Source organism: Manis pentadactyla, chromosome 4, assembly GCF_030020395.1.
Source record: "Manis pentadactyla isolate mManPen7 chromosome 4, mManPen7.hap1, whole genome shotgun sequence".
Taxonomy (NCBI): Eukaryota; Metazoa; Chordata; class Mammalia; order Pholidota; family Manidae; genus Manis; species Manis pentadactyla.
The window spans coordinates 168,576,692-168,602,845 of record NC_080022.1 but is presented as its reverse complement, the minus strand read 5'-3'; the positions used below and the strand labels follow the sequence as shown (position 1 = coordinate 168,602,845).

At 40.5% G+C, this 26,154-nt stretch overlaps 1 protein-coding gene and 1 long non-coding RNA gene across 5 annotated transcripts in view; one reads left to right on the top strand and one right to left on the bottom strand.

The window, feature by feature from the left end:
- The window catches only part of IKZF3 (IKAROS family zinc finger 3), a 75,229-nt gene extending 49,532 nt beyond the window's left edge, over nucleotides 1-25,697 (top strand). For 2 of the 4 annotated variants that reach the window (XM_036930448.2, XM_036930449.2), the window contains 2 exons: nucleotides 8,117-8,233; nucleotides 17,753-25,697. In XM_036930448.2, coding sequence (XP_036786343.1) covers nucleotides 8,117-8,233; nucleotides 17,753-18,456 — 821 coding nt within the window. In that variant the 3' untranslated portion in view covers nucleotides 18,457-25,697. Of the gene's footprint in view, nucleotides 1-65; nucleotides 183-7,617; nucleotides 8,005-8,116; nucleotides 8,234-17,752 lie in introns of those variants that run through there. The other 2 variants (XM_036930446.2, XM_036930450.2) reach the window with 2 other exon arrangements.
- LOC118934733 (uncharacterized) lies at nucleotides 1,296-5,914 on the bottom strand. Its single transcript, XR_005033574.2, has 2 exons — nucleotides 5,744-5,914; nucleotides 1,296-1,404 (listed from the first exon to the last, which is right to left on the bottom strand). It is a non-coding gene; the product is annotated as an uncharacterized LOC118934733 (long non-coding RNA).
- Nucleotides 25,698-26,154: the final 457 nt, after the last annotated feature.

Here is a 26,154-nt window from a genome sequence, read left to right as displayed (position 1 = left end):
TCCCAGGACACCATGGATTCTGTAACCCCTGAGGGTCACTGAGTGCCCCTGTGCTCTCCTTATAGTTGAGAAACCCTATAAATGTGAATTTTGCGGAAGGAGTTACAAGCAGAGGAGTTCCCTTGAGGAGCATAAGGAGCGTTGCCGTACGTTTCTTCAGAGCACTGACCTGAGTGATCCTGGTGAGTTCATGCAACACTCATTCTACACACATTTAGTGAGCATCTACTATTCTAGGTGGTGGGATACAAGAGTAAATAAGAAAACAAAAAATCCTGCTCTTGTGGAGTTTATATTTTAATGGGGAAAGACAGACCATAAACAAAGTAAAAAAAGTAACTTATACAGTATGTTAGAAAGTGTAAGTACTATTAAGAAAAATGAAGCAGTTACTGGGGGCTGAGGGTAAGTCAGGGGAAGGCTTCAGTGAGGTGATATTTTAACAAGAATTAAAGAGATGAAGAGAGAGCCCTGCAGAAAACTAGGAAATAGCAAGTGCAAAGGCCCTGGGGCTTGAGTTTAAAGAAGTATAAATAGTCCTGTGTGTCTGGAGCAGAGTGAGTAAAGGGACATGAGGCCCAGAGAGGAAATGGGAAATGGGAAGCTAGATCTTATCAGGCCTTGTAGGCTATTGTAAAGACTTTGGCTTTTACTCTGAGTGAAACTGAAAATCTTCAAAGATTTTTTAACAGAGCAGTGACATGATTGGACTTCTCATTTGAAATGAATCATTCTACTTGCTATTGAGAATAGATTGTATTTGGGACAAGATTGGAACTGGAGAATCTGGTTAGGAAGCTATGGCAATAATCCAAGCAAGAGAAAACTGTGTAGTGATAGAGGTGGTGGGAAGTGTTCTAATTCCACATGTGTTTTAAAGGTAGAGCCAGCAGAATTTCCTAACAGATCAATGTGAGATGTGATGAAGAATGCAGTTGCCATGAACTGAAATGGCAAAGATTGATGGTAGAACAGGTTGAGGGATGGCTAGGGCAAAGTCAATTGAAACTACAAGGATTTTCTTTGCACAGGGCCCAAAAATCATGTACTTCTCTACTCATATGATTTATTGTGATGCTTATATTTGGCTGTGGGAATTTTCTATGTTATTTAGTTTTTTATTTGTTATTTTTAATTACATGCCTAATGGCAGTTGGTTGAAACACTAGATGTCTTCCCATCTATCAATTGTGGTTTTATTTCATTCTTCAGTTGAAAGAGCCTGAAACTTTTATGTCACATCTCTGCAGTTGCCCTTTGTCCCATCCTGTTGATAATCAGCCTGGTTCCACAGCTTAGGTTGTCCGACATTTTTATTTGGTTACTTGAACTAGTTGTTTATGTCAAATCCTCATGAGATTTGGTGTTTGACAGCAGTAGTTGCAGTTGAATAGTTTGAACATTCTAAAACAGAAAGATTACAAAAATATGACAGAAATAAGGTGAAACTCAGGAAAAATAAAGTGGAAATCATGAGTAGTTTCACTGTACCTGTTTTGAGCAAGAGGAAACTTTTGTTTTAGACAGAGCCTATTTTATGGTGTTAGGAATTGCCAACTGAATGTCGGTTTGCACTGCTTTTGTTTTTTATCCTGGATGGCATCTTTGGTTTTATCAAGGAGTTGAATTTCCTTCTTATTTCTAAAGAGAAATGTTTATACTCTTTAAAAAAAAAAAGCACCTAAAACTTGGGTTTTAACATCTTAAATGATATGCTTAAGGTTCATCAGGCAATACTTGCAATTCCATATTTCAGGTAATAGACAAAGCTCTTACTATGAGAAATTCCCAAGTTATGGAAATCTATCATATTCCAAATAGAATCATTAATATTTAAAGCTAGAAGGATTAAACTGAGCATCTAATCCTACCTCCTCATTATAGAGGTGAGGAAATTGAGACTCATCAAAAATGCATGACATTTCAAAATTACTAGAACTTTCATTGTTCTATGATTACACTCTTTTATTTTAAAAATGTATAGAGATACAATCACATATCATAAAATTCACCTTTTTAAAGTGTACAGTTCAGTAGTATTTAATATGTCCACAGTTATACAACCATTACCACTATCTAATTCCACATTTTTGTCACCCCTGTACCCATTAACAGTCACTCCCCATTCCCCCTCTCTCTGGCCCCTGGCAACTACTAATCTACTTTCTATCTCTACGAATTTGCTTATTCTGAACATTTTGCCCAAATGAGCGAATCATACAATATGTGGCCTTTTATGTCTGGCTTCTTGCAGTTGGCAAAATGTTTTTATGGTTCATCCAGTTTGGAGCATGTATCAATACTGCATTCCTTTTTATGGGTGAACACTATTCCATTATATGGATTTACCACCTTTATATATCATTAATCAATTAATAGACATTTGGGTTTATTCCACTTTTTTCACTTTGGGAAAATATGACTTGATAAGCTATATTTTTTTAAAGGTTACATATTATTTGACTAACAAAAGATATATAGTAACATACATACAAATAGATATACACATATGTATATATATATAGTGTGTCTTGATTGCGCTAGAAGTAGGGAAAAAAATCAATACACTACCCTCTATGAAAAATAAGTTCAAAATCATTGATTTTGAAGTAATGTTACTACCTTATTTCCCATCCCCATAACCTTTTTTAGGAATTTCAAATTAAGAAAGTATCATAAGAAACCTTTTAACTGTCTTCAGTAGTATAAGGTGATTCAGGAAATGCTGAAATACAAAAGTTGAGTTAATTTGCATTTCACAGGGTAGTTTGATGGATGGTGCAACATACTTGAAGTCTCAGCAAAAAAAATAAAGGGTTAACTAAGTCAGCAAGTTTTGATTTTTTTTTAACAAATATTTTGTAATGGTGGTTTCAGGTTATAAAATGTATAAAGTCACAGCTTAATCAAGTATAATAAATACTGCATGTCATTCAAAATATTGCTATTTTATATTTCAAATAGTTCCCATGATTTTTCCTTAAATCCAAAATGTAAAGAATGTTTAATCCAACATAAGCCAATCCTTTTATCATTGTCACTTCTCAGTATATGGTTTGCATTTCTGTTTCCTTCTGAAAATTGGGAGTCCCAGTCTGGACATGTGTTCCATTCTGAGCCTAACCAATATAGTATCACCAGTGGTACATCTTATCCCTAGCTTTTAAAGTGGTGATGCTCCATTGCTACTATGATACAGTACTTATTCATCAAGTTTTCGTTGTAAATTGAAGTGCAACGCACTATGAGAGCCCAGTCTTGAGACAAACCTGCCCCCATTTTGGGCAACAAGACTTCTGGTCTTATTAATCATTTTCTTTTATTCAGGTGGCATTTGTTGGCTTCTCTATGTGCCAGTTTCTGTGTTAGAGCTATTTGTAAAGATAAGTGAAGGTTAAGCCCCTACCCTTGAAGAACTCACAGCCTAATAAGGAATGGGCACTCGATGTATTAATATAATACAAAGGTCTAAATAGAGACACATGTGATATTGCAACTTCAGCCCTACCCTAGATGGACTAAGATGTCTAAGAAGTTTAGCTAAGTTTCTACCTTAGACATCACAAGTGACATCATCAAGATACTCCAGTTCTGTTGTTTTAATGGAGTACATATGAAAGAAGAATGACTATAGAACAGCAAAAGTTTTATTTTCTCATTAGCTTGCTCCTTATTCCAGAAAAGGACTAACAGCTGGTATAGAGATTCATTTAGCCTCAATTCACACAAATTATGAATACTTGGAGCAGCACATATTTTTGTATGACAGTGAGTTCTAGCAATAACAAGATTTTTAAAGTAATTGAATAATTTTATTTATTTATGAATCTAGAAGTCAAAACCTTCTATCTTCATTATCTCATTGTTTCAGTAGAGCTAATACAACATGAGTTTCAGAATAAAATTGTCTTTTTACCAAGTAGCAGAGCACAGAAAAAGCTAAAATTGTTTTAAAAGTTTTCCAACTGATTGTTCTTTCTAAAAATCAATACTACCTCACAGGTAGTATTCATTCTACTTGCTGAAAAAGGCAACAATTTAATGTAACTTTTTGTTAGAACCTGCTTCAATCCTTGATAGCAATCTTGTGTTAGACAATTTTTATTACACAATAACATCCCTTTGTTCCACCCTCCATTAGCTGTTGACTGACCACACCATAGAAAAGACAGGAAGCAATGCCTCTTATTTGAGCTCCATTTAACACTTCAAGATCTAATGAGGGATTTTGAACAAAAAAACACAACAAATTGCATAGTTAAATCTGCAATCATGTTAAGATAGAAATTGCATCATGGAAACAATTAACTAAAAGCCAGACAAACTATCAAGACTTATGCAGAGTTTAAAGACAGTGATCTATTCTCTAATTATTACTTTGTATGAGTTTTATTATTTATTTTTTCAGTATGCCTTTAAATCACTTTACTAATGAAAATTGGTATATGGTATATCCACTATGTAGTAGACAAGTGATTTGAATGACACTGATCCAGAATTATTGTTCTGTGTTCACTCACAAACCAAGCGTGCAAACTGTTCCTTGCCACTATCCCGTATTCCCTACACCCACCCCTTGCAACATTAAACTGCCAAATAGGAACGGATTTCCTATTTTCGTCATTTAAACCCATTATCTTGTTCCCTTACTATCTTGCCAAACTGGTTTCCCTCCACTTACATTTCTGAGACATGATGTGGCAAGATAACAAGTCTAGACTGTTTGTATAAACAGACAGTTGAGTCTTAAAGTTGAAGCAGAGGACCAAAAGCCAACAGTCCTCTTTTTTTTTTTTTCTTTTCAGTGTACTGCCTACATTGCTTGTAATCCCAAAGAGACTGTCTAACTCCAAAGCATTTCTTTGTGTTTTAAATAGTGTTCATTTCGTGTATTGTGCAGCAGCTGCCCAGAAACTGCAAACAACAGACTAGCACTTTGGGAAAGAAAATGAGAGTGCGTCATAGTCAACTGAAATTTTAGCCTTTGCCTAACTTGCGAATTAGGAACACGGTTAATCAGTAAAGATTAACTTGATCTCTAGTGTATATTCACATGTACAATGAGGGTTGGGATCTTGGAGTTTTGATGTTTTGAGTGAATAATCTGGGGAGAGGGTGTGGGTGGACAGAAGCCCTCTAGGTGAGTTTCAGAGGATCGCTTTCACTCTGATGGGAGTTGTGGGAACAGGAACATCACCCATGCCTAAAATTATCTGTCTATCCTTAAACCCCAGAATTTTGTCTTTTTAAATGCCAGGCAGTTGGTCACTGATTTACAGAGTAAGATTTATGTAGAAATGACTATCAAGACAAGCTTGGTGAGTAACCAGGGTAAAAGGTGACGTTATCTCAGAAGGTTGCCATTTAGTGATGTGCCCTAATTACGTTATTTAGGTCACTGTATCCTCATTTTAGCATCCTCACAAATAGAAAGGATATTGAATATGCACCCTCAGGACGCTCCTTGTGATCATCGACACTGACTTTGGTAGAATGTAGACAGTGACTGCTGAGAAACAAATGGGAGAACTAGATTGGCAGCATAACGTGTGGCTTAAGTGCTGGGACTGAACAGACAGAGATCTCTGGATAATGATTTTGCTCTTAGAGGAGTGACTGAAGAGACTAACAAGACTAGTGGTAAAATGGAGATATAGTTTAAAATTCCCAAAGTACTGTTTTTCATTCTCATTTCATTATAAATCTTTTTTATTATAAATACAGGGTTGAGGGGGAGCCTTACCTGGATTTGATCCTCTCAGAGTTGCTTGAACCAGAATGCAAGTTCCTAGGCAAAGCACCACTTACTGCCTCTCTGATGCTTCTTAAAAAAAAAAACAACAACTCCGTAGAACAGCCTCAGGAACTTATTGCAAATCCCAGGCCTTTGTCTTTCATCTTTCTGCTCTTGGGGCTCTGGGTAGTGCCACATCTGGTGGTGGTTTGTATGAAAGGAAATAATATATATAATAGTTTCCTGTTTGGTCATTTAAACCTATCCCTGTGCTGGACAGAATTTGACCCACTTCACTCAATAGCAATGGCCTGTTGCTCAAGTACCAGTTATTTACAATGGTTGGTCAGCCAAAATTGCAAGGCTTTACCACTAGTCCAAGAGCTGCCCAGGTCCCTTACTCTGACCCTTATTCTTTTCATTGACAAATACAGCATTGTTAATAGCTTAAACTGGAGCATATAATTATTTTTGACAAGAAATAAAGTCTAATAAATATGGTCATTATCATCATACTCTTAATGATTTTTGAAGGCAGATTTCATTTTATTTCTGAATCTTAAAAACCCTGAACTTTATAATTTATTGTGTAATGACTGGCATAGAGTTTAAAAAAACAAAAACATTCCAACAATAAAATGAAAAATATTTAATACTTTGAATTCCTCTTTTCTAATTTGGTTTCAGTTCTCTTGACCTGATCATACTTGGTTATCTTGCCCTGCAGGTTTTTCTCTTTTATTTACTGCAGAGGTGGCCAGTTTTCTTCTCTCTGGACATATCCATTTGTGGAACTGGATGTCTAAGAGATCGTGGAATTTGTGACATCATTTCTGTGTATTAGAATCTTTGCACAGTGAACTTTTCAACTACAGAATGAGCACTGACAATTCCTAAATCTGTGTATATGTTTGGAGGATAAAATCCATTTTGCAGCCATTACTTGCTTTTTACTCTAATCCTTTAAACTAATTTAAATTTCTTAGAGATGTTAGAAATGGATAACTCCTTCATTTTAGTTTGGATCTCCTGAAATGCTTATGATAAAACAAAGAAATATTTGTAGTCTTACAATAAGTTTGCTTAGAGCAGGAATGAGTGAATGCAGTCAGCCCCTTGTTTGTGTATGGGTTTTCACATTTTTGAAGGGTGGTGGGTTGGGGGATAAAACAAAGAATATGGAACAGAGACTGTCTGTGTCACTCAGTTTAAAATATTTACTATATGGCCCTATAGAGAAAAAGTTAGCTGATCTCTAGCTTGGGCTAGCATCATGTGTTAGTTTAAAACTATATTTAGGGCCCCTGGTATCTCTTTGAACTTTAGACATGGATTCATTGAGTACTGATTTCTATATCAGAGTAAATTATGTTTATTCTAATGTACTATTTAGTTGATTAGATGTTGGCACTATTTATATGTTCTTTTAGTAGTTCTCAACTCAGGCTACATTTTGAAATCATCAGGAGAGCTTTAAAAATATGTTGCATCGGCTCTACACCAGAGATCCTGATTTAATTGATCTGAAGGGGCCCTGGACAGAGGTGTTTCTGATATGCTCTTCAGGTGATTCTAATGCTCAGGCAGGTCTGAGAACCACAGGTCCACACCACTTGAAGGTCTATTTGTAGACTGACAACTAGACCATATTTGGGGGCAATTTTATTCACATTTTTCATTAGAAATATAATAAAGATGCATTATACAAACTGCTCTTTAATTTCAAGACAGAAGTGTTGCTCAGGGAAATTTCAACAGAAACAATTTTGAAATGTGAAGAGCATATGAAACAGATAATGCAAGCTCAGAGAAATAGAATTTAAAAGATAGGAACTGAAAGGAGTATGCTGGAAAAAAAGAAAGAAAAAAACCACTCAGAATTTCAATACACAGATCACTGAGTATATGTCTTGCTGTCTGGGTAAGGGTATCTATTTTCAAAAGTGCTATTAACATAAACAGAGCAGTAAATCTGGGGCACCATACTTTTTTTTTTTTTAAGTTGTTAAGAAGAATTATATCAGTCTGCAGGTGTCACACGCAGTTACTCAGAATCTGAAAGAAGGCTGATCTCCATCTATCTATCTTTTTGCAACCAACCACGTCCAGGCTGTTTTATTTAATACTTCCTCTTGCTAATGAAGGTATTGGTTGGGGATGGGTCGGGCTTTCCCATCTCAGCATAAGACTGCAAGGTTTGAACGTACCCTGTTGCTGGCTTCACTGACCACAGCAGGTACCCCAGGCAAGAGTCTGAGCAGTAATAACAGGTAACAAGAATGTACATCAGACCTCTGACACTTTTCCTTCCAGTTTATTTCCTTTTCTCCCCATTTACCAATGTTTTCTTTTCCCTCTTCTTTTTACATTTTTCCAAACCAGCAAGTGCGGAGGCAAGGCACATCAAAGCAGAGATGGGAAGTGAAAGAGCTCTCGTTCTGGACAGATTAGCAAGCAATGTGGCAAAACGAAAAAGCTCAATGCCTCAGAAATTCATTGGTAAGAATACAACCCTTTTTCCTGCTGTTAGCAGATAGTTTGAATGAGATAACATAGACTGCTTACTACATAGGCCCTTCCTACCTTAATCTCTATTAAGATAAAGTCATTGGTTTTCCATTGTACAATTTTATTCTTTGGTATTCATTTTGATAACTAGGGCAAATAGAATAAAATATTTTAACTAAGAATCCTAACTACCAAAGATGGGAGTATTTGGCATCTAATTTCCTAAATGGAGTTGGTGTTAAAAATGCTGTTCCTTCCTCTTTATTCTGAATGACATATGTTGCATGAGAGTTTATGCAATTTACACCAGTAAGATGTTCAAGATAGCATTTTTTTAATCTTTTGTAATTATATTTTACAAGTTGGTTCCATTATCATGCTCAAACTTTTTTCATGATCTAAACCATATTGCTATGTTTTTTCTGAATTTGATTGAGAACTGGCTTTAAGAGAAAATGGTTGGGAAAGCATAGATTTAAAATAACAAGGTCTGATTTAATCATTTGTCTTACTGGAGTTCATTTTTATGCCATTGGTTTTCACATTGTCAAAAAATACAGGAGAATGAGATGGCTAAGAATTAATCATGTCCATTAAAATGTTAGGACTGCTGAACAGCAGAGATATTTTGCTTAACTCGCCCAGATGTTTACATAAATGTGACTTTGATATTTAAAATAGATTTGTATTTGTGCAGTAGGCAGCTGAATTGAATGTATCAGTTTTTCTATAAACTGAAAGCCGGTGATATTGGACAAAAATAGTTATCACATGAAAATAGACTTCCCTCAACACCAGTAATATTTTAGAAACCTGTCAGTCTTTTCTTCCAAAGCTACTTGCTACTGTTAATTTCTTACTTCAGTCCTTTTGTGTTTATTCTTTTCAATAGCTTGTATAGATATTAGGTGCCTGCCTGATTTTTAAATCTGGTTAAATTTTATTCTGCTGTAGATAATTCTTTTAGAAGCAGACATTTTATATGAATTATAGAACTATATTTAAAAACCCATATATTTCAAAATGACCTCACTTGGTATTTATGTTTATTTTATTTTGTTTAGTTGTAAAATATTTGTACACGTTTAGTCAGTTTAAGAATAAATTGTGTCAATCAAAAGTTGGTGCATTTCAGTTTAGAGAGAGCCCCTCTTCCCTAGCACCCTCCCTCTCCTTGGTGAGAAATGTCAGGGGACACAGAGTGACTCCTATATGGAGCCTAGACATAGCAGACCAATTGTGATTCCAAGACATTATCTTAAAACATTGTGTGTGTATCTTTTGAGCTTCACTTACGTGAAGAGGTTCTGACTGGAGTACAAAAGAAAGCTTGAATTGTTATTCAATGCCATGAGTATAATTTAATTTGGGGAAGATTTAACTCTAGAAATGGCTGCAGCTGATGTGGGGAGGGACATGGGGGAGAAATGGGCAAGAAAAAAATGCAAAGTGACTTAATTTCAATCCAGCTGTGGTCAATGCATTTTGGTCTAAGAGAATCAAACTGTGACAGAAGGTACCTAGTTCTTACAGCTGCCCTAAACCTGTCATTGAGCTAAAGCCCTACTTAAAATAATAAAACTTGCTTTGGTATTTCATAGGCTTAAGAACACATTTCATAAGCCCTAGTTCCTGCCATTTTGCATATTGCATCAGGGATCCATTCCATTTGTTTGTTTCCATTGTGACCAGAGGATTTCCACTCCTCCATTTCCAGACTTATGAGAGATGCTGATCTTGTAGGTGTTGATTCTCTCATCTTCTGAACCATCACATTCTCTCTGGGCTAGAACCAGGCAACCCAGTAGTTAGCTCTTGATTTGAGCTGAGGCAGCAACTTCGGGGCTTCAGGGCCCCAAATAACTGGGGGAAATTTTTTTTTGGTAAATTGTGGTATATAGTGTAGTAGGAAGAGTACTGGATTGGAAGCCAAAAGACCCAGGTTCCAATTCTAGCTCAGTCATTTCTGAACAATGTGTGTTTAGACAAATCACGTAACCTTCTGGGCCTCTGTTTACTCATCTGTGAAATGAGGAGCCTGAATAAGTAGTGAAGTGACCGGGAAGGTCCCTTCCAGCTCTAGCATTCTTCAGGTCTTTCAGATGAATTAGAAAACACAGCAATTATGAATACCACTCTGTGCTTATATGCCCCTCTGTGTAACTTCAGGTAACTTTTTTCTGAAGCTTGCACAGATGTAGTATTTATTTATGAACCATATCATATGTTTTAGGACTTTCTTTTTGAAAGATGTTGTTTAATCTGAGAATCTATGAAACAACTGCACTAGCTCAACATTCACATATTTTACTTAGGGCATCACTACTTGTTCATTTGTTCTTTTTTCCATTCATTCATCAGTAAATGGTTATAGAGCACCCGCCATATACACAACATTCTTGTTCCTGAGCACTGTTCTAATCTAGCATTCGTTTATAACCTTTGCTTTAGATTTTTTTAAATGAAAGAAACTCCTTGAATCATTTAACTGAATCAACCTTGTTGATAGAAAATAGTAATGTCAAGGGGGAAAAGAAAGAACATTATGACACTGTGCAGTGTATGGAATGAAATGATAGAAAACATATGGATCTGATTTTTTTTCTCCTCTCCTCTCCTGTCCTCTCCTCTCCCCTTCTCTTCCCTCTCCTACATTTCCTTGCCAAGGCACCGTTTTCTGAAAAGATTCAGCTGCCAGGGAAATGGCAATGGATAAAGTGTGAATGAGTCACTCCCTTTAATCCTTGCTGACAGTTGCTCAGTACTCAGACCAACCTTGGCTTCCCTGACCTCTTGAACTGTGAGGGTAAAGGTGAAATTATACCATCAGGTCAGCCTGTTTCTTTCCCAGCATGCTAGAGATAATTACCAGTAGACAGCATTTTCATCTATTAGAGATGAACTGAGGAAGAGGAGTGGACTGGATTAAGTCTAAATGCATTTAGAAACACAAATCCATGCCTCTGTTTAAGAGTAAGAGTAAAATTAGATTGCCTGAATAGGAGAAAAATAATGTTCTGTAGTTCTCCCAGAAATCTGGTATCACTTTCTATAACATGGGAGATAAATGGACACACATTCATTAAGAATAAGTATCTTTACATCATCAAAATAATTCTTCATAGTTGTTCTTTTCAAAAGACAAGAAAACCTTACTTGTAGCACCTAATCCTTTTAGGGGTTGTTGTTTCTCTGAATCTTATTCTCCTGTTATAAATTTGTTTGACTATACTTCTAACTAGGCCATCTTCAAATACTTGGCTCAAAATAGAGGCCAGATTTCTCTCCTGGAGGGAGGAGGAAAATGACTACATTTCTGCAATTTCTTTTTCTAATTTTCATTCTTTCTCCAAAAGCAGATGTGTTATTCAGACCAAAATGGTTACCATAGCATCTCATTATTATTTCTAATTTTATGTATTACTTTATTAAAGGGAGTTTTCGTGTTGAAAAGAACATGAGAAAAGATCTCCCTCACCCGCGGTAAACATGTTAGTGAGGTTTTGACACTTCAGCAATCACGATCGGTTGTCCCTGTGAAGTACCTAATGAAAAATTGCCTGCTTCAGTTAACAGAGGGACAGGAAACAGTTTTAATACCTGCTTCTAAGAGCACAAAGTATCTTCTCCTAACCCCTTCCCAAGTGCCAAAATCCATAATTCTATAAGCATTACAGAGTCATAGCATTTTAGAGCTTGAAGGGCTCTTAGGAGCCTCCCAGTGAAGTTTTTTGTAAGGAAGTAAAGGGAGGACCAGAGAGATGGAGAGACACGGCTGGCAGGTAGCAGAGGAGGGCCAGAACCTAGGTCTGTAGAGTGCGGCAGTCCGAGGCCTTTCTTCCCGGGAGCCCACCCAGAGCAGTGCGTGCATGTCATGGGCGCTCCACGGAGGCTTCAGACAGAAGGCGTGTAGCCATCCAAAGCTGGTGGAAGAAAAGCCCTGGAAGAAGGCAGCCATTTTCCCTCAAAGGTGTGTTCCCTTGAGAGAAAAACTGTCTTCCCCTGGTGACTCCATCAGGACAGATGCGTCCACACAGCACTTCACCATGTCTCACAGAGGGCCAAGGCTTCTGCAGCAACAAAATGTCTCTGGCTCAGTTTTCCTCAGCGTGGCCGTGGCGCTCTGCCTGCTCACTCCGTCCTGCTTCTTGTTCTGTGGCTCCCCTCTGCCTCCCTCCTCCTGGGAGAAGTGCTCGTCACTCTACTCTGAGTCTAAACACCTTAGACTGAGATCGGAGCCATAATCATCATCACATATTCCATTTACTCTACTTACCTGCCCTTTTCTTTTATGGCGGGGGGTAATGTGCTCACAGGAAAAGTGATCATACACGTGGGAAATTGTATGCAGGTGGCAGCAAATACATTTAAGTGACTTGAAGAAACTTACAGACTTAAAGAAAACCTGAATATTTCACATTACCCTACCATAATGACTGTAGTATTGGAATTGTATTATTTTTCTCAAGTTCAAGTCATTATCTCCCCTCTTTAAAAAGACCTTTGGAATAAAATGCAAACCAACCACATATTTTGAAGCTTCCACAACCTGTTTCCAAGTTACCTTTTCTAATTTTATCATTTCAGCCAACTAATATTTTAATTCAGCCACAGTGAATTACTCCCACTTCTATGTGATACTTCCGCACTTCAGTGTAATCATTCTTTCCATGCTGTCTGTTTGGAATGCCCTCCCTCACATCTGCCCTTAAAAAGTACATGTGATCTACATTCCCATACTCTGCTGAGTTCTCGCTCTGCTCTGTTCTTCCTCTGCACTCAAGGCAAGTTTAACAACCTGCTTTTTGTGATATAGATAGAGATATATATGCCCACTATCACAACCACCACTTTGGATTTCAAGGAGACTTTGAAAGGAAGAATAGATTAATACCTAATACCTGTCCCATGTTATATGGCATATTTAAGAAGTGGTCCATATTTTTCTCTCTCCACTCTCTTGGCTACTCTATACTTTGTTCCACCACATAGTATTAAGGATATTGATTTGTAATGAAATCCTGTAAATACTGCATCTCCTCCTGGCTTGCAATTATGTTTGTATTCCTCAAAGCACCTAACTTGGTGTGAGGCAAATAATAAGAATAATAAATCCACCGCTAACTGAGTGCTTACATATGCCAGTCACTATGTTATGCACTTTATAGACATCACAATAATTCTGTGCCTCAGAGATATTTCTTGAATGCACGGTGCTAGTCCATGGGGAACAAGCACAGTTGCATTTCCACTGCTTCTGGGAACTTCCCGGCAGAGAATCTGAAGTCACTGCCAGTCATGGGCAGGATAGCAGCCAGAAAACCACAGTTAATGCTGAAATATGTACTGAGATATATGGGCATCTTGGATTCCATCCTGGTTCTCCTTTTGCCAACTGGGCAACCTTGGCAAGTTAATCAACCTGTTTGTACTTTAGGTTCTTCATCGGACTGAGAGATAATTCATCTTAAGTAAAATGAGACAATATGCAAAGCACCGAGGACAGCACTGGGTATATAGTAGGGGGCTCAATAAATAGTAGCTACTCCTGTTAGTATTATACATAAGGCACAGTGGTAGGTATTGTGAAGTATAAAGACCAAAAGCAAACAAATTAGAGCCGTGGATCCTGTCCCTTGACCCTGAAGGTCTGAATCCACATGCTCAGTTAAGGTTCCCTTTAGCTCTAAGCTGTGGTTCTGTACTTGCAAATTGACATTTAGATGCCAGCAACCATGTGCCCTCACCAATCGCAGCAATTCAGGTCAGGCAGTTCTCGGTTTAGAGTTACCAAAGCCTAGGTGGTGGGGATTGACACCTTTAAAAAGAATCACAGGTAGGGAATGGCCCAACCAGGCAACCTTGGTTTCTAAACTTAGTACTTGCTGTTGCAATTTGTATTTTCATTGGAAGAAAACCTCTAATTCAGCCTGAAGCTGCTATCATTAATCATTCAAAGGTGTGGTACGATTTTGACTAGAAGCTGGACTAAAGGCTCCGTGCAGATTTGGGAGCAGTTACACTCTTGTGGTTTGACTAACCTTTTTTATGAGTGTGTTACTAAAGAAACGTGAGCTGTTGGCTTTTCAATTACTGTAGCTTGCCCCTTCTGAGTTTCATATACATTGAGTCATCATGTCTACAGGTGACTGATAATCATCTGTACTATTCAAGTTACCGTAACTCAGAGATGAGGGGATCTGATGGTTGCAGGTTGTGTGCACGTGAAGATCTGAGGCTCTCCCATCTTCTTAACAATGAACAATAGTCTGTGTTAACCACAGAACTCAGTCAAATATTTCCACTCATCCAAAGGTTTATTTTCCTCTTAATGTTTTGCCTTTTACAACATTAGCACTCAGCTGTTTTCTGACACGTGCTGCACTGGTAGAGACTAAAATTGTAGTAAAGCAAACTCTTGGGAGAAAGGATAAAAGCAGAATTTGTGGTGTGTTTGCCCCACCCCGGAAACTTTCTGGAGCCTCTCTGTTAGGTGAAAAGATAAAAAGATTCTTGGGGACCTCTGGTACTGGGGGAGTTGAGTAGCACTGGCCACACTGGAAAATCATCAGTAACCTTGAAAAGGCCGAGAAAACAAAGTTCATCATTTCTGTGTCACTTTCAGGGGAATGAATATTCGTGACCATAGACTTCATGTTCTCAGTCTTATTCTTCCAAACAGCTTTAATCAGAGGTATATCCAATCTGGAAGTTGAAATTAAGAGCCATTAATTATTTTGGCAAAGGTCTCCTTTTCTGCTGCTTTTTATTGATTTACCAAGGAAGGGTGTTTTTCTCTGTATATTTTTTCCCTCAGGTATTTGTCTATAAACTGTCAGGTTGGCCTTAAGGTAGACGGATGCAGGACAAATCTATCTGATTAGATCTTTTAGCTGTTTTTTCTCACTGTTCTGGTCTATCTTACACATGACTGTTACACTAATATCCTGAAAATAGCATTTTGACCACAAGTCTCCCTTGCTCAAGGACAATAGCAATTTATTTGTTCGTTCACATTCAAACCCTATGTTGGTCATTTGGAATGCCCATCATTTGATCCCACCATGTGTTATCATTTTTTACTATCTCCAAAAATGTGGGATACAAAGTACCAGGAGGCCCACATGGCATATAAAAACCTTGATACACCTGGCAAGGAGATTATTTTCTTTTTAGTTCTCTTTCAATCCTCCTGATTATACCAAGGAGAAAGATTTAGGCTTAATTTGATGCTGGTTGTCTTTAACACTAGTCTCACACTTGGTAATCTCTGTTTTCAACAAAGAGAAAGGGGATCTTGTCTCTTAAGTACTCGCAGTATCTGATCAAAATTTAAAAGAATTGCTCTGTTTCATTATCTTTATTTTTCAGAGTTACCTTCTATCTGTGGCAAGCAATTCTAGTTTCCCATTTATTTTAGTAATATAAAATTTCCCTAAAAACAAAGTTATTTTAGTGAAAAAGGCAGAGGAAGAGAGAGAGAGAGAGAGGAAGAGAGAGAGAGAGAGAGAGAGAGAGAGAGAGAGAGAGAGAGAGAGAGAGAGAGAGAGAGAGAGAGAGAAGGAAAGAAAGGCAACCTGATTCAAAAACAAAAAACCCTAACATTTACTGAGTGCTTTCTATGTGCCAGGCACTAAGTGCTTCCCAGTGACCCAAGAGGTAGATACAATTATGATCACCGTTTTACGCAAGGACAGAGTGCTAGACAGGTTGAGCAGCTTGTGCAAGGCCGTGCAGCTAGGAACTGGTGAGCCAGCCTGAAACCCAGTGCGCCTGACCCTGGAGCTCTCAGCCTCCACACTGCCCTCGCATGTGACTAAGGAATAAGTGAAATTTGGGAAACACTTGATTTCATACTTCTTGATACAACTACAGCCAGACTCTCTTGCTCTCCCTGCTCATGTCCATAATAGTCCTACTTTCTGCCTTCATTTATGCTCCTCCCACAATTAGGATCTTTTACTTCTCTGAAAACCTAAATCCTACTAGTTTGTAAGACCCTTCTCAAAATTCAGGTTTTCTAAAAATGCCTTCCCTGTCCCAAGTACTCCTGAATTTTTTGCATTTCTTTAATACTTAAACATACAGTCTGTGCCAAACTGCCTTGCCTGTGCTTTATAATTCTTTTTATGAAAGACATGTTGTCCCCCTGCTTAAGTGCCTCAAACATGGCATTGAGAATAAAATCAAAGACCTTCATAGAGCAAGGCAGCCCTTTCCCAACATCTAACATTTATTTTTCTCCAGTTCTACACAGACAGGTCTTATTTCTCTCTCACCAGATTGGAGATAACTCAAGAACAGGAACTGGTTCTTCTAATCCTTTTGTTTTCTTGTGGTTTGTTTGTTTGTTTCTTTTCTTCATTTTACTAAACCCTTAACTATATGGCAGCACCAAGTTTTGGATGCATGACATGCATAGAAAATATTACAGAAGAGAGGATATGGTTCAGCAAATCTCTCCAGAATCCAACATCTACAAAATGAAAAAACATCACAATAACCTTTGTCTCACTTCCAGCGCTTCACACCTCTTACCTCTTCCTGCTTTCTCTTCCCTCTACCAGCCATTCACCATTGAGCACATCTGCCATCACTGCAGACCCTGCTCCTGCCTTCCCTGTGGCCAGAGAGCCTCTGTTTTCTAACACGCAACACCCACACGCCATGAAGGTGGCTAAATTCTGTTTTCAAAATTTCTCAGCAGTTTGACATGAGATGTAGGAGAGGGTGACCACAAATAAATTTGTCAGTTAAGTGTGAGCTAGGTCCTAATGATCACATGTGTATCCATGATACATTTCAAGCAAAAGAAGAATAACCCACTTATGAAAGGGACAACAAACACAACCTTTCTTTTCTAAAACTTTCTACATTTGAAGTTCTTTTACTTCAATCTCAGTCCGTCTGGTGACTGAAGTGTTTGGGGAGTGGTAAGTTGGAGTTTTTCGGGCTATTTTTTTCTAACTCTGTAGCTATTAAAAAGCTGCCAAGGCCAATCGCTGAGCATCCCCACTTTTTGCAGCACTTCTATCTTCCTGGCTCCGTAGTATTGCAAGCAGAAAATAATAAGCAAGATAAGAGTTTGGGAAATGGCTGTGTCTTAGCAGTTTACAAGCGATCGCAGTGCAGAGGCTCCCATGCTCCTGCACGGTGCTAGCTCCTTGGCGCCCTCTAAACCCCGTTCTAGTGTTCTCTTTCTTCTCTTTCTCTTTTCTGCAGTTTCCCTCTGACATGAGCGGTGGAAACAACTCACATTGTAGCCTCAACTTAATGACATCCCTGACTCTCCTTTTTGCCTGCTGGTTTAATTTATTTTGCCTGCCCGAATGTGTGCTGTCAACCACTGTCCCCTGAGACTTCAGAACCTTATGGAACCATTCTGCCTGGGCTGGGTGTTTTTGAACAGGCAAGACGTCCTTTCTCATTTTTAAGGACTGTAGAAACTAATTTTACCAACACTCTGCCTTTGTGTTTTTCCTTCCTGACTCTTTCTCTCACTTGTTCTAGGTGAGAAGCGCCACTGCTTTGATGTCAGCTATAACCCTAGCTATATGTACGAGAAAGAGAGTGAGATAATACAGACCCGGATGATGGATCAAGCCATCAATAACGCCATCAGCTATCTTGGTGCTGAAGCCCTGCGCCCCTTAGTCCAGACACCACCAGCTCCCACCTCAGAAATGGTTCCGGTTATCAGCAGCATGTATCCCATAGCCCTCACCCGTGCTGAGTTGCCAAACGGTTCCCCCCAGGACCTGGAAAAGAAGAACACCCACCTACCAGAGAAAAGCCTGCCTTCTGAAAGAGGCCTCTCCCCCAACAACAGTGGCCATGACTCCACGGACACTGACAGCAACCATGAAGAACGCCAGAATCACATCTTCCAGCAAAACCACATGGCCCCTCCTCGGGCCCGCAATGGGATGCCACTTCTGAAGGAGGCCCCCCGCTCTTATGAACTCCTCAAGCCCCCACCCATCTGCCCAAGAGACTCCATCAAAGTGATCAACAAAGAAGGGGAGGTGATGGATGTATTTCGATGTGACCACTGTCGAGTCCTCTTCCTGGATTATGTGATGTTCACTATTCACATGGGTTGCCACGGCTTTCGTGACCCTTTTGAGTGTAACATGTGTGGATATCGGAGCCATGATCGGTATGAGTTCTCGTCTCATATAGCTAGAGGAGAGCACAGGGCAATGCTGAAGTGAACGTCTGGTCCCAGAGATGATTTGCGCCTGAGCTTCAACATCACTTTTAAAAACTGATACCCCCACCTAACAAATCACTCTCAAAACAAACTTAGTTCCAAACTCCTTTCCATACCAGTTTTAGTATCCAAGGGCCATATTCACATCAGGAACAGAGAAACGCTGTCTTCATTCAGAAATTGAGTATACATCATGTTACTACTTCTGTGAAATCTTTGTTTTCCCATCAGAGAATTGATTTCATATTTAAAAGCCAATGAAGTATTTGCTCAGTATCTTCTGCAGCAATGGCACAGGCATTCCTTGGAGCCTCTTGCCAGTCAGAAGAGTCCCCTGGTTGTGCTGCATGAGACATTCTTTCTGAGATACAACAGCTGGATGTGGAAAAGCCTTTTGGTCATTTGCCCAGGTCCACCGAGAAGCAGAGCTGACCAGCTGATCTTGCTGGAAAGCTATGCCCGTCTGCACCTAACTCCAGGCTGAAGGGTTAGGATGTAATCTCCCCAACCCAAATTATGGTCTAATAGTAAGGAAAAGAACAGTCATAAGATGAGTATCTGTTACCAAAAATCAAAGACCTCAGTGTCTGAGCATCAGATCCATTTCTTTTCAGAGAAGCAAAAATAACCCATGACTTCTAATGACACTTCTGCTTCTACCCTTTGCCCTCCTGTCTACAATTAAAAACTGCTTTGGGTTAAACTGGTCACCCGTAGGAGACATTCTATACCAGAAGAACCAATGGTTTTATTCACAGACTGTCACTGAACCTCCAGGAAGTTGTTCGCTGTGGACAACAACATCCATTTCCTGTGATCAAGGTCGGCAGAGCGGGCTCAGAGAAGTGATTAGCAGCATCACCAGGGAGAAAAAACAGCTACCTGAACATTCTTGGTCTCCTTGATGGAATATTGGTATACAGACCCAAAGAAAACTTGCCAACGATTTTTTTTTTTTTGACCAAAGAATCCAAAAAGTATGACTTAGTCTTACCCACTACCCACACACGCACATGACAGGAGTCAGGGATAAACACCAGGAGTGAGTTGTTTAAATCAGAGCCGAGCCTCGCGATGAGGTATGGAGGGGAGGGCCTCTGCCGACAGGCTGTCCTTGATCAGGTGGGGTGGGTTCCCCCCACCCCGACTTTAGATGGAGCTGCTGTATTCCACTGAGATTCCCGAGAGTCTGATCTTGGCTCTGCAGATGTATCAGGAGCATCGTCGTCATTAGTTACAGGGGGTATGCTACCAAGGAAAAGTTCTGGGATAATTGTAAAATTAGCCCTGGACTACGGGGTCACAAAAACCTCTTTGCTAATTCCCTATTTGCCACAAATTAGCTGTATAATTTAGGGCAAATCACTTAACTCTTACAACGAAGTTTCCTCAACCATAAAATAAGAGTTGGGTTTAGACATTCTCTAAGGTTCCTTCCAGCTTTAAGTGTATGTGATTATGCAGTAACCACGGTTATTTTTTAAGCCTCTTAATGTATGGATATTAAGCAGAAAAGTATGTATATGAAGACCTCTTTCACATTTCTTTGGTGTGAAAATGGTAGTGTTGTTAAGTTTTTCCTTTAACCACTGAGCTGTGACTGTGAAGAGGATGGTGGGGAGGAACAAAAAAACAGGAAGGTATTTTGATCTTGCCCCAAAGTGTACACATTAACTGGCACCTGCAGCTGCTTGCCAAAGCCTTCCCCCCCACACCCCTTTTTAAAAACTTGTGTTAGGGAAAATAAATTCTGCTCCCAGGGATAACTTCCTGGGGCCTATTTACAAATTAAGAGTAAGTGTTGTGAACATTCCTTCCAGAGCCAAGAACCCCAAATTCCTGGTAGATTAACAATGTATGTATCTGCCTTGATACTTCAGGGCTTATGCACTAGGCTGAAACTCAATTTATTTATGTGCTGCCAATAATTAAAATGTTCCACTTCAGACTACACAAATGGCTTATCCTTCCTTGTAGCATGGTGTCTATCTCAGAAAAAAAAAAAAAAGATTTTGTGTGAAACTCCATGGCAACAGTCCCAACATGCTTGAGATTTCAGCTGAAAGACTGGATGTATTACAGTGTGTAATCCTCAGTATATCACTGTATTTCCATAATCCTAGACTCCAACCTATGCCAGGTTGCTTATACCCTTTGTAATAGAGGAACTGCTTTTTTTGTGTTCTTGAAATACCACACATCCTGTTGACTCTTCAGGAGACAAAAGAAAGAGAATTTGGAGGCAAGAATTAGTAGGAGAGAAAGCTAGGAAAAGTGAGCATTTCCAAGAGATCAGTGGGAAAAAGTCTTTGCTGAAGAGAACAACTCTCGCACCTTAAGATAGTGAAACTAAGGTCCATCCCACCAACCTAAGGGCTCTTTTCATAGATACGACCTTCATTTTCCCTGTGACTAATGGATTTTCTGAATGATTTCCATTCTTCTGAGGTCAATTTTCTGAGTGGCGTGACCACTCAAAAAGGCTGCTCTTTCTTGGTAGCATTCCAAGCCTGGATCAGGACACGTCAAGTCCAGAGAAAATGTACATGTGGAAATTCCACACCTTCTTAAACCTCAAAGTTGAACCCAGTGGTATGCTGTGCCGTAATTACTACCACACAGGTAAACACTTCCTTCTGTAGGCACTCCTTATAGTAGTTAAGTATTGCTGGGGGTAGTAGAAGAGGGTGAAGGAGAACCTTAGCCAGATGCTTGGACAGGACTCACATGTGACCGTGTTGGGCAGTGACGTCCCACCGCAGCTTCCGGCAGCACATTTACTTTCTCGTCCAGAGTCCCTCTGAACATGAGCCGTGCAGGCCTTTCTCCTTCATTTCCCACCAACCCTCTTAGTCAGGCTTCCCACCACACACCCAGGAGGCCACAATCTGAGGAACAATCTACCCCATGATAAGCTCCCTTGCAGCCAAGTTGACAGAACTGGGGTGAGGGTGGAAAAGGAAGAGACCTGGCTCTCCAAATGTTCCTCATCACTATTTGACATGTTGCATAGGTATTTCCTCCTGGCAAAGAACAAAATAGAAATGTCTCCATTACCCTCCACCACCACTACCAGAGGAAAAAAAAAATGAATAAATCTACCAGTCTTCAGAGTCCTTAAGTCATTCTCCCAATAAGATACTTGCCTTGAACAGATAAGCTGGCTAATCTTGTGCTTTTTTACCCATTCTGAGCTCTTCCTGATTCAGCTTCAAACTTTGTCAATGACAAACTTTCTCACCTTTTAAATGCAGTGCTTAACATTTTGCTGGGCCCACAGTGGCCCAGATATAATATGACCTCAGATTTCTGTTGCAAAGACAAATGTTTGAAAACACAAAATTTATTCAATTGAAACACTGTGTTATTAACAAATCTCACATCAATATAAGTTTTTCCAAATAGCGTCTGTATCACTGTTCCTCCTCTTCCTCTTCTTTTTTCCCCATGGCCAATGTGAGGTTTGGAATGTGGCAAGGGAAAAGGCAGTACTCCTGATAGATACCCCAGACCAGGCAGTAAGACTATCTTGGAAATATTAACTGTTTTAAGTCCTAACTTTAAAGTGTACCCCCGTGAGGGTAGGTGTATTAGTCTCTTGTGGAGATTCGGGGACTCCAAGACACTCAAAATTTGAGTCCTCAGAGATGTCCAAGCTCTTTCACAAAAATTCAGAATTAGACTTTGTGAGCTCAGGAAAAGAAAAGAAAGTAAAGTGATGATAATTTTGTCCAACTAAATAGCATCAGGGTGAGCGGAAGATAAGAGAGATACCATGCTCTTTCTTATTTTTTTAAAGAATTGGGATTATTTTTGTGTTCAGACAGAATGTATAGTTCAGAGAATCTCTGTAGGCAGAGGTCAGAAAAGCAGAATAATCGGAAATTTAGGTATCTGTAAAGAAGACAATGTTGACAATTAAACCAAAAGCTAGGCCTAGGCCATCCTAGGAAAAGGACTCTATTCTCTAAGGCTAAAGGACTGAATGTTTCGAACAGTGATCAGTGAGCCCCAGATGGGGGATTGCTGCCTCTAAGGACTATGGACTTAATAGAGCCTAGATGAGAATTACAGGTTTTAAGCTTGTGTGAGCTCACAGCACAAGACAGTACCTCCATTTATCCAAGCTGTGTATAGTCTATATCCCACCATACTATCAGTATGATAAACAGGTCTGTGCACTTTGAAGAATTTGAATCCAGGTTTCTTCTGAATATTATAATAGTGGACTGTCTTATACATTGAGGTTGATTGAGGTGTTATTTGAAACTGGAATGTTAATGTGTTGATTTAAAAAACGTAAGGACAGAACAATATCTACCTCCCAAAGATGTTGTGAGGTTTTATGTAATTTTGTCTATGGGGTAATGTTACTTTTTTTTGGTGGGGTGGGGTGGGGTTGGGGGGGAATTATGTTTGATGGTTGCAAATTTTCCACTATATGTACTGTATCTGGACTTAAAGACATGGAAAATAATAGTAATTCAGTTGCCAGTGAAGGCAACTGATCTCTAATATAATTTCCTTCATGTTGTTTTAACGCAAAAGAGCAAAAACTATGCTGAACCTTAGAACTAATGTGAGTTAACCACATGCTACAGATTCTTCAAGGCCTTGCAGCCAGGGAGGTAGAGAAGCTCCCTCACCATTTCACGAGCCCTCGACCATTAATTCCCCAGGCAACTTAGGAGTTTCCAAGCCCATGGCATGGTCTGTGGGGCCTCGTTCATATTCTGAATATCAGCACAGCTTTGCTTCTTCCTCTCCTAAAAAGACTGAGAACAAACATTTTGACACGTTAGGGAAATGGGGCAGCCTTAAAAACGACTGCTCCCATTGCCAGTGACTCATTGTACAAGGGCTCTTCCAGGTTAGCAGACAAGGCCCTTCTTGGTGGGCCTGCTTCTGTGGGTTCACAGAAACCAAATTACTGTGGGTTGCAAAGAATTAGCAGGTCATTTGAAAAGCAGACATCCCTTCACCCAGACTGTGGTTTTGCATGCTCAGGTTCTCAGTCTCTGAGCTTCGGTGAGGGATCATTTTGGCTACTGGAAAAACCATAGCTTATTTTTAATTTCTGGTTGTCAAAGCCACCACACATGTAGTCTGTGGATGAGATGACCCTTGTTGGCAGAATGACAGGAGGGGAAGGGAATGTGGTTTGGGGCTCAGGGTGGCCTTCCCACCAGGAGTGATGGAGGGAGCCCTTGCCGAGTGGTTCTGACACAGCCTGTGCTCACAGCACTCTCATCTGGATTTCTCAGAAACACCCTCCTTGCCGAGAAGTGACCTTCCCTCTTGACTCCTCTCAAGTCTTACCTGGAGTCCAGCCATTTGGAGCACTGTAAGGCCCTACTCTTCTGTAAAGACTGTTTAAAGAAAGTCAGCTTCTGAAATGTAGCAATGCTAACCTTGCCAGAACAGTAATGAGTGCATCGCTCGCATCAAAAACAGCCCTGCTGATAGTTTTCATGGTTTCTTTATTATGTTTGATTTTTATACTGAAAAATTAAAAAAAAATACTGGTGTGTTTAAAATTAGTCATTTTGCATGCCCATCATTTGTAGTTGCTGCTGTCAGAAAATGGAAGAGTTTAATCTTCCTCTAGGAATATTTTCTTAGTTTAGCCCCCTCTGGCTACTTCTTAAAGTCCAAGAACCAAGGTATATGGAATTTTCACAGAAATAAAGCATCTCTCGTGATGCGTTGCTGAGCCTGCCATTGGTATCCTATTGCTTGCCCCCATGCCCTCAGAGTGGGATTCTGGCCCCATGAGTCCTTAGTTCACTAAGGGCACTGGAGGAGGCTGTGGCCTGGACTTGGTAGGATCAGCCCTTCATGGTGTCTCCCACTTCAAAGACACTCTCCCCCATCCCTTCCAGCAGTGGTTCTTCCTAAAAGATAGGCAAGTCCTGACTTTTTTTACCTCTAGGGTCTCAGAAATATGCACACTGGGAAATTCAAGCTACAGTCACTAAACTCAGCCACATTTAAATATAGTCTTTAAACACTTAGAGGCCCAAACTGAAGGTGTTGGGGAGAAACTCCTAGGAGAAAATAGCACAGGAACCCTGCAGCTTTCTCCCTGTCTTGTCATCTTCTGTTCTGTCTTAGAAAATGCCAGAAAAGTGTCTGACAGGTGGTCTGGCCTTCTACTCAACCTCATCCAAAACATCTTCCCTTTCCCCTCTTCTGTGGAAAAGGTAGGAGGAAGAGGTTTCTGAAGTCTGGGATTAGCAAATGTGGGGCCAGGTTGGTGGCAGCACCATCTCCCTCCCTGCAACCCAGACTGTTTAGCAGGTTTTTCCATCTCTGCACTAAGGGCAGGAAAAGAAGAATGACATTACAGCCTGTCTTTCTGTTATAACATTAAATACATTCAAAAATGGCCTCTTGGTAGCTGACTTTCAGGCTTGGTGAGAATGGTCTGTGGCCTTCGCCATCCCTACTCCCTTCCTAAAGCAGAAACAGCTCAGGGAGAAAAGAAGGAGACAGGGAGACTCGGATCCCTTTTGCCCATGAGCAGTGCAGAGAGCTCTGGGCTGGCTGGGGCTGGGCTCGGCTGACCTGACTTGCAGCCTGAGGACAGTCACTCTTGGGAACTAATTTGATGCTTTAGAAGGTGGTGGGCCTGGCAGTGGAGGCCACCCCACACCTGCACACTCTTCCCCCTCCCCCATCACTGTACACAACCAGGCCATTCACACAGGATGCGGTGCCCAAAACTCCACCTGCAGGCAACTGCCACCCAAGGGCCAGCAGAGGAAAGGACCTGCCTCCTCTCCCTCTCCTCCCATCCCCTAGTGTCCAGTGTCTGAGGAAGAGTTGGGGTGAGAGCTCTGGGAAGTCCAGAAATGCCGAGCGATGGTGGAGAATCACATTCGGGCCAGGACACAAGTTCTGGCTGCAGAACATTCCCAGTCAGACAGTTGTTTGCATAAAAGCCAAAAGCCACTGCACCTGGGGTGAGGAGGCCCCCTGGGGAGGTACTCCCTGGCTTGGGGGAGAAGAGGGAAGGAGGGTGTCATGGAAAGTCCCTGAAGGACACGGGGTGTTGAATTTGCTGTGGTTTTGTTTTTAACTCTGTCTTGACCTATGAAGTAGGCAGCTGCCTCCTTTCCCCCCAAATAACAGCCCTTTCCCCAGAATAACAAGAGCATACCCAAGGAAAGAGCACAGCAGTGGAAAGAATGCAAGTTAGAGGGCCTGTGGGTGATGTGAACTGCCCCCCTTCCCCAGGACCGATAGGGCAGGAAGCCCCAGAATAGCCTTTCCCATCACCTCCCGTCCCCCAACCCCGCAGCCACCCCAGCGCATCCCCCCCACCCCCAAGAGCTACCTAGTCAAATAAACCACAGCCCTGGGAGCAGCCAGTGGATGGGAACTAGGGGGGCAGATGCCACCTCCTCCCCCAGGCACATCCTTCCACCAGCTCAATCCCCATCCCACCCCCACTGGAATTACATTCTCAGCACTGTCACCTCCCTCTCACTCACAGACCCTAAGTGCCCTCCCTAAGGCACCTCCCTGTGCGTGTGTGTGTGCGCACGTGTGTGTGTGTGCGTGTGTGTGTGTGTGTGTGTCACAAAGCAGGCACAATCAGTGAATCCAGCAAAGCTCGGAAGTCTCAGTAAAGCAAACTGACAGCCTGATGCAGATTCCAGCTGAGTATTCGGGCTCCTGAGTTCCAATTCCAGCC